The following is a 12,139-nucleotide window of genomic DNA, read 5'->3' on the forward strand; positions in this document are numbered from 1 at the left end:
CCCACACACGCATACACTAACCCCATACTCCCAAATACACACACTTCCCCCAAATACACACACTCCCCCCAAATACACACACACATACACACTCCCCCCAAAAACACACACACACTCCCCACAAATACAAACACACTCCCCCCACAAATACACACACTCCCTCCCCCAAATACACACACTCCCACACTCCCCAAATACACCCTCAAATACACACACTCCACCAAATACAGACACTCCCCAAATACACATGCACACACTCCCCAAACACACGCACACACACACACCAAATACACAACGCACACTCCCCAAATACACACTCCCCAAACACACACACACACTCCCACACTCCCCAAATACACACACTCCCCAAATACACACACTCCCCACACCCCAAATACACACACTCCCCACACACCCCAAATACACTCCCCAAATACACTCCCCAAACACACACACACACTCCCCCACGCATACACTAACCCCATACTCCCACCAAATACACACTTCCCCAAATACACCCCAAATACACACTCTAAATACACACACATACACACTCCCCAAACACATACACACTCCCAAATACACACACACTCAAATACACACACTCCCCAAATACACACACTCCCCAAATACACACACTCCCCAAACACACACTCGCCCAAACACACACTCACCCAAACACACACTCACCCAAAATACATGCACACACACACTCCTCCAAATACACACACACCCAAACACACACGCACACCCAAATACACACAAACACACACACTCTAAATACACACTCCCCAAATACACACACACCAGACTCCCACACACACACTCCCACACACATACACCCTAAATACACACAACGCCCCAGTCCCCAAATACATCCCCACACACTCCCCCAAATACACACGCACACACACACCCCACACCACTCCCCACACTCCCCAAATACACACACACTGCCCCGAATACACCCACACACCTCCCACACACACCTCCCCACACACACTCCCACACACGCCCACACACCCCAAATACAAACATACGCCCCCACACACTCCCCAAATACACCCCACACACATTCCCCAAATACAAAAACTCACACACAAACACTCCCCCAAATACAAACACACTCCCCAAATACACAAACACACTTCCCCAAATACACACACGCACACTCTAAATACACACATGCAAACTCCCCCCACACACACACCCTCCCACACACACTTAGCCACACATTCACACACACTCACACTCCCGCCCACACACACACGCTCCCCCACACACACACCCCAAATACAAACATATGGTTCCCCCCCACACACTCCCCCCAAATACACCCCCCACACACTCCCCCAAATACATCCCCACACACACCCCAAATACACCAAATACAAAACATTCGCCACACACACTCCCAAAAACTCCCCAACTACACACATGCACACTCCCAATACACACACATACTCCCAATACACACACACTCTAAATACACACACACTCCCCAAATACACACACACAAATACACACACACACACACCAAATACACACTCTAAATACACACGACACTCCCCAAATACAACACACACTCCCCCAAATACACAAACACTCCCCCAAATGCACACACTCCCCCAATACACACATGCACACTCCCCCTGAAATACACACATGCACACTCCCGAAATACACACATGCACACTCCCCCCGAAATACACACATGCACACTCCCCCCAAATACACACATGCACACTCCCCCAAATACACACATGCACACTCCTAAATACACAAACACACACTCCCCAAATACACACACTCCCCAAATACACACGTGCACTCCCAAATACACACGTGCACACTCCCCAAATACACACACTCCCCAAATACACAAACACACTCCCAAATACACACACTCCCCAAATACACACTCCCCAAATACACAAACACACACTCCCCAAATACACAAACACACTCCTCAAATACACTCCCCAAATACACACACACCCCCACCCAGCCACGCACTCACACTCCCAGCCACACACTCACACCCCCCACACTCACACTCCCCACACACACACGCCTCAAATACACCCCTACACACACTCCCCAAATACAAAACACTCACACACTCCCCCCAAATACACACGCACACTCCCCCGCAAACACACACGCACACTCCCCCGCAAACACACACGCACACTCCCCCGCAAACACACTCCCCACACCACCTCCACACACTCCCCAAATACACACACCCTCCCACACACACACACTCACAAACATACACACCCATTCAAACACACACACTCCCCACACACACCCCAAATACACACACACGCTCCCCAAATACACCCCCACACACAAAAACTCAGACACCCCAAATCACACTCCCCAAATACACACGCACACACATACTCCCCAAATACACACACTCCCCAAATACAAGCACACTCACACACACTCCACACTCCCACACACACACACACACACTCCCAGCCACTCTGAAACACACTCACACTCCCCACACACAAACCCCAAATACACACACGCTCCACCAAATACAAAAACACTAGCTCACACACCCCCAAATACACACACACTCACACACACTCCAAATACACACACCTTCCCACACACACACACACACACACACACCTTCCCCATACACACACACCCCTACACACTCCTCCCCACACACACCTCCCCAAATACACACACTCACCCTCCCCACACCCCCCCCCACACCCCCCACCCCCCACACACACACTCCTACACACACACAGCCACTCTCAAGCACACTCACACACTCCCCACACACACTCCCACACACCCCAAATACACACACACGCTCCCCAAATACACCCCACAAACACCCCTAAATACAAAACCACTCGCTCACATACACACTCCCCAAACACGCACACACACTCCCCAAACACGCACACACACTCCCCAAACACGCACACACACTCCAATGCACACACACATACACACACTCCAAAATACACACACACTCCCTCTACACACTCCACACACACTCACACACTCCCCCCCCACACACACTCCACACACACTCTTGCTCACGTAAACATGCACTCTCACACACACACACACACACACACACACACACACACACACACACACACAAAAACACACACAAAAACACACACAAAAACACACACAAAAACACACACAAAAACACACACAAAAACACACACTCGCTCACACGCACACTCCCCCCAAATACACACACACACTCCCACTCTCACGTACACACACACTCCACACTCGCACACACACTCCTCACACACACGTACACACTCACACCCTTGTGTTTCTTGAATAAAACATACATTCAGTAAAAAGCAGGGGAACCATATTACCAAAAAATGACCAACAGCTAGCATATGAGGTTTAGCACTTTCTTTCAATTTAATATCAGAACTACGTCAGGGAAGCACAAACTTTAAAAGGTACAATGGCAAGCAGTTTGGTGAAAAATGGGAAATGAAGAAGAGATAGCAGTCTTAATACTTTAATTCATTTAATAGAACAGTGTACAATTTAATTTTATTTTAAAGGGAGCCAGTGCACTTTCTTCTTAAATGTAAAATTTAAAGCTTTCTGAAAACTTGCAAGCAGTTTTTAACATCTGAGAGGAAAACAGAGATAAGACAAGTACAAACAGCAATCATTGCCATGTGGGAACATGGGCTGTAACATAAGCTTTAGCATGGGCAACCTTAATTTTAGGTTAGGCAATGCCAAGGGTGCAGCAGTTGATTTGAGGAAACTGTTCCTATCTGGAGGGTTAAACTTAATTTTTCTGAAGATGAATACAGTTTTATGTTTTTGTTCTACGTTAATGGGAGTGTTCTGAAAACGTATTTAGTTTTTTTGGGTTTTCATTAATACAAAGTCTTCGGAGAAAAAATGTGACACAGGTTCAGATAGAGATAAGAAACAACTGTATACAAGATCACCCGGACGAGCGTTAGTATGTGCACGCAAGACAAAAGTTGGTAATACAGGAGGGTTTTTTTTCCGTGAATGTGTGTAATACAAGGGATGGCTATGCTATGACTGAAAGATAAGTGTTGTATGTTTGTGTGCGCCTTTGTGCATTTTAGGGCTTGTTACCAATGCTGGGAAACAGTTTTGTTTTACTCTCTAACATCCCCCACACACACACACACACACACACACACACACACACACACACACACACACACACACACACACACTTTTCACTTCCATTTCTACACTGCATTGTCCAAACACGTCATGAGTGAAGGTCTTCATAAAAAGTCTACACCAGACAATGAAAAACAATTCTACATCTTATGGAAAGCAGTTTGTCAAGTATATACTGTGAAAAACCATTCTCCTAACTGTATATAGTAAATAAGTAGGACAACTCTGAAGATTGGGTATGTTTTATAGTAAGTGAAATATACACATCTGGAAAATGCTTTTGCAGAAAATGAAAAGGAAAGATGTTACAGAGGTTCCTGCTAATACATATTTTTTTTTTTTGGGGGGGGGGGGGGCATTGACTTTTCTTCACAGCCTTACCTGTATATTCAACTTCAACATCAGCTAGTACCTTTAGAGTATTTTCATATGTGACATCATTAAGCTTAATGGAACCCACTTTGTCATAGCCTTGCTTTGTTTTTTGAATCAGTTCTTCTGTTAAGTTGATAATCTGTTCTGGTGTCAGGTCCCATTTCAGCCGATTGACTGGGGACATGCGACTCGAGTTGCTATCCAGTACTTCTAAAAAAATATATAAATAAATAAATAAATAAATAAAGGTGAAGCAAAGATTAATATAAAAATTGTTCATGGAATGCACATTACAAAACTCTGATTTTACAATTTAAGCCAACATTAAACAAAACTCTACTGCAGCACATACGAGGAACTCACTATAACAGCATGTTACAGATTTCTTCTCTTTCTGGTTAATCATCAGCATTGTGTTTATTCATTCTATCCTCTCTTGTAACCACCTGATACCAAACAGGCAAAAGAAAAAATGGAGGAGAATAAACGTTTCTGACACTAGTGTATGTTGCTTGCTGTAGTGCAGTTAAAACTCCTATTTAATCCTTTTTGCCTACCCCCACTCTATTTGCCAGCCGAGCAGTTGCTGTTTTCCCATTTAAACAACTCCTAACTTTAGTGTCCCTAGTATCACCATTAAGGTTACAACAGCCTCAACAGTAGGCAGGCTGCAAAGCACATGGGTAAGTGTGGAGTGGAACCTCTAGTACCACTCTTCTGTCAGATCTATCCTAGTATTAAGAACGGGGAAGAAGGCAAGAAAACTGAGAAAGAATGAAAATGGACAACACAGATAGAACATTACGTTGAGTACATAAGAACATTACGGTGAGTACATAACTTCTTTATCGGATGTTATTTTCATTCATTCCTCAATGAATGGTACAGAGACGCCAGCTACAGTAACCCTAGGTGCCCCTTATGGAAGGATGTTCCTGAGGACTGAAGAAACAAATGCAGCTTTATTTCTAGAAATTATGTCCAATTTGTAATGCACAATAAACGTACGAGTATTACACCAAGTGGCAGTTGCACAAATATGGTCAACAGAGGCTCTAGCCCAAAAGGCTGCCGAAGTAGACAATGACCTGGCTGAATGTGCCTTCAGTTGTTCAGGTAAGGGAATATCTTTCAAGGAATAACAGAATGAAATGCAATCAGTTATCCATTTAGCCAGGGTAATTTTAGAAACTGGTCTTCCCCTTCTTACATTAGAAATGGAAACAAATAGTTTTTCAGATTTTCTGAATGCATTTTAACCTGGACAGAACCAAAACAATTGTCTATGTACATCAAGATAATGAAGGGTGTAGTCTCCTTTATTATGAAATTTATGGGGAAAAGATGGCAAGGTTTATGGCCTGACTGATATTGGTTTTGGAGGCAACTTTTGTTAAGAAAGGAGGATTTGTGCGTAAATTAACTATCGTTCTGAAAAATCAGATATGCTGGTTTAGAAGAACATGCTTGGAGTTCAGACACCTGTCTTACAAAGTTATAGCTACCGGAAAGACAAGTTTTCCAAAAAAGAAACTTGGATCCACCTTAGCTGATAGTTCAAAAGGAGAGTTTACTAAGGTGTAAAACCATGGTGAGGTCCCAAAGTGGAATGGGGTCCTTTATTGGAGGTCCAAGTAAAAAGGTACCCCTAAGAAATGCTCTACACAATTTAGATGGTGCTAATAAAATAAAAAAAAAAATAAATAAAAACCTGTTATCCCCTATATGACAGTTTGAGATGGCTGCCAGTTGAACTTTTTGTAAAAAAACTTGCTCTGCCCTGGAAAATTTAAGCAAGGAAGTCTAGAACTGTTGGAAGTGGAGCAGTGAAGGAGTCTAATTGTTTCTGATTAGCCCAGATAGTGAAACTTTTCCATTTACTCTTGTAAACATTTCTAGTAGTGGCTTTATGAAAAAAAGAGTATAAGATTTCTCGAACTGGAGAGGAAAGCCTAGAATATCTAGCCATCGAAACTGGAGAAACCATGCGGTCAATTTCAGGCCTGCAATATCCAAGTGAATCTGGCCTGATGGGTACAATAGGAGGGCTGGACTGGGAGATACAGTGTCTAAGGAGAACGTATTAATTGACACCAAAGGAAGGGAAACCACACCGGTCAAGGCCAGAAGGGAGCAATGAGGATTACTCCGGTCTTCAACCAAAGTGCTATCTAAAGAAATTTGAGGATGAGAGGTATGGGAAGGTATAAAGGTCTGGCTCCTTCCATGCCCTGCAGGAGACAAGGTCTATAAAGCTCATCCACACAGGAGGGTAACCTAAGATACAGATGGGCCAGACCTAAAAGCTTCCAGAAACACGAACACCTCCTGGGAAGGGTTTGGCAAAACCAACCAATTTTTTGGCGAAGGATCTCTAGGATTTCTCCAAGAGAGACATCTTCTGGTGGTGATCTGGGGGACTCACCTCCCCCGCCCCATCTCGTCAAAGTCAGTGTCTTCTGTCAGGGATTCCTGTGGAGAATCCAGGTACCTCCTCTTGCATGTTCTCTTATGAGGGACCTCCTCTGTGGGATGTTCAGGGGAGGTATTGAAAGTGATGGGTGTTCTATGAATGGAGCTGTTTGGAAGCTCTTCTGGGCTGGCTGTCCCTGAGGTGCAAGATGCGAGAGCTCAGACAAGATCCAGAGAAGGAATAGGTTATAGATCCGAAGGAGAGTCAACTCTCCACCACCTCAAAGGCAGAGGGAACAGTAGAAGCTAAGGACAATCCCTCCGGAGCAGAGACTCCCGCAAACAGCCCCCAAGCTCCCCCAATTCTCCACTCTGAGGAAGGAGTCGGAGCACAGCTATCAAGCACCGACGCTCAGAGAAGAATAGATGACTCTGAAAACTTGGGAGTTTAAACCAACTCCTCGGATCCAACACTGATGCTTTGGTTTTGAGAGCCGTCATGCTCCAACACAGTCAGAACTGACCTGCATCAGGGAAGTAGCAGGAGTAGAAGCTGAAAATATCTTCTTGATCTGATGCATCGAATCCCGGCGCCATCTCATCCATCGGCTCTAAAACGGGTGGTTGGATCAGAGAAGGAGTAATGACTGGCAGAAAAGCAGGTTGATGGGTCACTGATCCAGTGGGGGACAGAGCTGGCAAAACTCCCACCTGGATTTGTGTTCTCAGGAATTTTCTCATCATCCTATCCACCTGCGCTTAAGATACACTAAAAAAAGACCTGACTGAAAAGGATGTGGAGGATGGCTTAGAGGACTTTTTAGGTGTCTCTTTGAGAAAGGGAGATCTAAGCCTTGAAGACACGGATTCCAGGGAGAACCTGGGAACATGGATCCACGGAGCCAGACTGTTTTGGAACCTTTTAAAGATGTTCAGAAGAAGTCTGAGGAGGAGTCCGGGTAGTAGAGCGCTTGTGATGCTCCCTGGGCTTCTTAGCTTTTTGAGAGGGGGTATGAGCTCCTGAAGTACCTAATGAGGAAGCTGAAGCAGGGAGGAGTCCTTTAAAATCAGTTTGTTCCTCCAATTACCGATGAAAAGCTGCACAAATAGAGGAGGGAGTTTCTAAATGTGCTGGACCTAAACAATAAAATGCACTCTCTGTGGGCATCAGAACTTGGGATATTATGCCCACAAGAAGTGCATTTTTTTTTTTTTTTTTTTTTTTTTTTTTTTTTTTTTTACAGCCCAGAGTCTTACCTGCCATGCCAGTAAAAGAAGGATTTTTTTTTTTAAAATAGTAAAAAAAAATTTAAAAGGTTGAAAAACAACCCCAAAGGAGCTTGCGAAATCACAATCCCGACCATCTTGACAAACAGCAAATGAGATCTGAGGTGTTGTACTGGTCAGGGGCATTATGGATAAGAGAGACGCTCAAGCTTCGGATTCTAGAATCTGTAGAAAGTGGCAGAGTTGGATCGGAACCCATTCAATGAGGAGCGAATAAAAATGACATCAGATTGTAGTTTACCACTATAATGACTTGCTTACTTCCGCATAATATCTTCTGTTCACTGATACTGACTTTATCAGTTTTTGTATGCAGCTCTGGTAGCTAATGCTGTTAAATTCCATGACCATGTACCAACATTCTCCCACTGAATGGCATGGCTGTTTGCATCTACTGTGTATTCCTCTGACACTGACCTTTGAACAAGTTTCAGTTTTCTAATTTTGTACCTCAAGTTTGCCAATGTGTCATTTTTAGTTCTGTTCTAGGGGTCTATGACGCTTTGTATTGTTACATCTCCTGTTAATGTTAGGACTAGCTTTACAGTAAATCCATTTGTCTCTCTGACAAAGACTGGATGAACAGAGTGTTTGGACTAGATCATTTATATGGCTATCATTTTTCTTTTACTTCAACTAAATAAAAGGTGATAACAAAAACAACCAGTAAAAAAAAAAAAAAAAAATACTGACGAGAAATACAACACTAAAATTTATTATAGAAAGTTAAGTGCTTTTGGCTGCTTTAGCCCTTGTCAGAACATGAAGGATGCAAAAAAAATCTATTTAAAGTACAATTAACCTGGGTCACATGAATCCATTACAATAAAAAAAGTCATATTCTCCCATAAAAAAAAAAACAATCAACAACATTACAAGTATAAATATTTGTAATAAAAGAATACCAAGACAATATTTACACATTCTTTTGTTGGTTCCTAGTAAACACCACTCTGTAATTCACATTGATATTAAGTCCAGGTTTACTGTAAGCGTACATTAAAATCTGCCACTTTAACTCTCTAAACTCAAGTTCACTGTCCCAGTCTCCACTAAAACTACTGTCGACATAATCTATTACTACAAAAAGAAATTTCTTAAAATTAAAACAAACCATGGAGAGTTTGCTCAAAGCATTTTCAGAATTTTTAACCTTCAAGGCATACTGATGTTTGCAAATTCTTTCTGAATTCTCTGGTAGTTTTGCCAACATAAAAAGTATAACAGAAGTAACACTGAGCTAATTAAACCACACACTTAAAATGACAAGTAAAAACAATGGCACCAGGCAAAGTACCACCCGTCCTTGTATTGGGGGGCCAGGCAAAGTACCACCCATCCTTGTATTGGGGGGGGGGTCCAAAATAAATCTACATGGAGAACAGTTGTGACATCTGTATGTCCCTTTGTCATTAACCTCTCTTTCCAATACTGTTTTTAAATTTTTCTCTCTTTTTTTTTTAACAAATATAGGTTTTTCACCCGCTGTCCTTTTTACTTCATCAGTAACATCAAAAATCTTCCAATTGTCAAAATGACTGATGGCTTCAGAGCCAAATGTGAATACAAAAAGGCATCCCAAAGGTTCATTCTTGAGGTGAATGTAGTTGACTTTGATCTCCTCTCTATTGGTACTTTGTTTAAAAAATTTAAATTGTACTTAAAACAAATGATTGTTTGCATCCATTATATTCTGATAAAGGCTAAAGCAGCCAAAAGTGCTTAAATTCCTATAATAAATTTTAGTGTTGTATTTCTCAGTCGTTTTTTGTTTTAAACTAGGATTTTCTAATAAAACTTTACTACAAAAGGAATGTATATAGTAGCCTTTACTGGGAAGAATGGGCATTTTCTTTTCTGGCAGCCCATAGCATTAAACTTATTAATTTCTGTTTTATCTTTTGTTCAGTTTCTTTGCATAGATTCTTAGTAGTCATAACAGAATCCTTTTTAATCCATACATCTAAATACTTCAGCTTATTATGTCCTCATAAATACGGATACTGCTGACCCAATTCATATGCGGATATACATCTCAAGTGTCTATTTTTAACTTCATTACTTTTATAACAGAAAAAGACATGCAATCATCTTAATATGTCCCACAACACCAAAATGTCCTTTCCTGGATTTTACAAATAACATCTTCAAATACAGCTATTTTTTTTTCTTAATTACCATACCATTTATATCCTTGCAAGTCCCTTATTTTCTTTACTGGTAGCTTTAAATATAAAGCAAATAACAAATGGAAAAGAGAAAACCCTTGCCTTGCTCATCTATTCAAATATGGCTAGTATAAGAACCTTTTCCACCCTAATTCTTGTCATTGATCCTCAATACATCTTCCTAATTAGCCCAATTATATCAGAGAAAGTAAAACTGTGCAAGTTAACTTACCATAACAGTAGATGTTATAATTATCAATGCTGCATCCTGCCAAGGATGTAACAGCCAGCCAGCTTCCAAAGCTTCAGACACTTTCCATATCCTCAAACTATCAGTCTGCTCAAAGACAGGTTTGGGTGCAAAGACCTTGAGGCTTTCAAGGATTAACTTTGTTAGTTTGTGTGTATACAAAAACAAAAACAAATAAAAAACAAACAAACAAACAAACAGTCACAAGGCCTTTTTCACCTGTTATTTTAAAATTTGTTTAAAGAATTAAAAAAATATATAGATTTCAAGAAATTGTGTTTAAAACACTTAGCCAGCCTCAAAATGTAAAATAAAGTGCCTTTTACCATTTTTTTTTTTTCTGTGAAAGAAGCGACTTTTAAAAAGATTTTAAATGTCTACCACGTTTTGCTGCTTGTTTTCCCCTGGAAAGAGGGACCATTTTCATTTTGACCATGGAACAAATTGTTAGTCCCATGGTTGGTCCTTCTACCACCCACAAATAGAAAAAGTTAAGCAAACGGCCTCTACCACCACAGCAGGCTAGCAATTTGCTTCAGCTGCAGGTGAATGAATCTGCTATGGCTTTAGTTATACCTCAGAACACTTATCTTTTACCCAGGATCCCAGTGGTGTAGCGACAGCACAACTGAAAAATCACGTTTTTTGGAAATCTGTCCACTTTTGTTACGTTATCACCTTTCTTAACAGAGCTTGTTGCAGTAACCTCGATATATGCAATTATGGCAGCTGGGGGGGGCATTACGTTCCACTAACAACTGGCATTGATGGGTGTTAAAGTGCATAGTTTGAGCTAGCTTTTTCACTAAACCTATTTAATAATACATTAGATCAATGTATTCCTTATGCTTTAATACTTGCAGAGGAATGAAATGTGGACTTTATGAACAAACAGATAAAAGAAGTTCAGCTATTACTAGTCCAACAGAATGTGATGTTCAAAGAAATCAAACACGCCCACAAGCTGTGTGATCCTTATTTGCAAAAAAATTACTACAAATAAAGACTTTGCATTCTGTTCTGTAGTGCACATATCTTGACAGGTTACAGATTAGGTTTTAAATTCTTTAAACATTTAATTCACGTTTGTTTATACAGGAATATGATACAAGATCATTTTTCTGACCACTCTGCCGCGTAACTACATTAGACTAGTAAGCAGAGAAAATGTTGGCAATAAGTTGAAATTTATCCCAAATTTGATCTTTGTACAACATTAGAAAGTTAGTCAGATTCAAACACTCCTTATGACATAAGATGGCCAAGCTGCATTTTAAGCAATAATAAAGGGGAGAACTCATCAGTACTGCTGCTGACATAAAAAAGAGGAAGCAGCTGTTCACCACCCTACAACCTAAAGTCATGAAAAAGCATAAACTACAAACTGCTTCCAGTTGATGAGAGATAAAAGTCAAGCGAAAGAAACTGCAATCACTTCATACATCACAGCATTTACATT

General features: G+C 41.3%; 1 protein-coding gene across 1 annotated transcript in view; it reads right to left on the reverse strand.

The window, feature by feature from the left end:
* The window catches only part of THOP1 (thimet oligopeptidase 1), a 499,186-nt gene that overhangs the window by 454,055 nt on the left and 32,992 nt on the right, over nt 1–12,139 (reverse strand). The window contains exon 2 of the mRNA XM_044053986.1: nt 4,570–4,773. Within this exon, the coding sequence (XP_043909921.1) occupies nt 4,570–4,773 (204 nt within the window). The remainder of the gene's footprint in view (nt 1–4,569; nt 4,774–12,139) is intronic.

Source organism: Protopterus annectens, chromosome 13.part0, assembly GCF_019279795.1.
Source record: "Protopterus annectens isolate FY-2018-M chromosome 13.part0, PAN1.0, whole genome shotgun sequence".
In the NCBI taxonomy this organism is placed as follows: Eukaryota; Metazoa; Chordata; order Ceratodontiformes; family Protopteridae; genus Protopterus; species Protopterus annectens.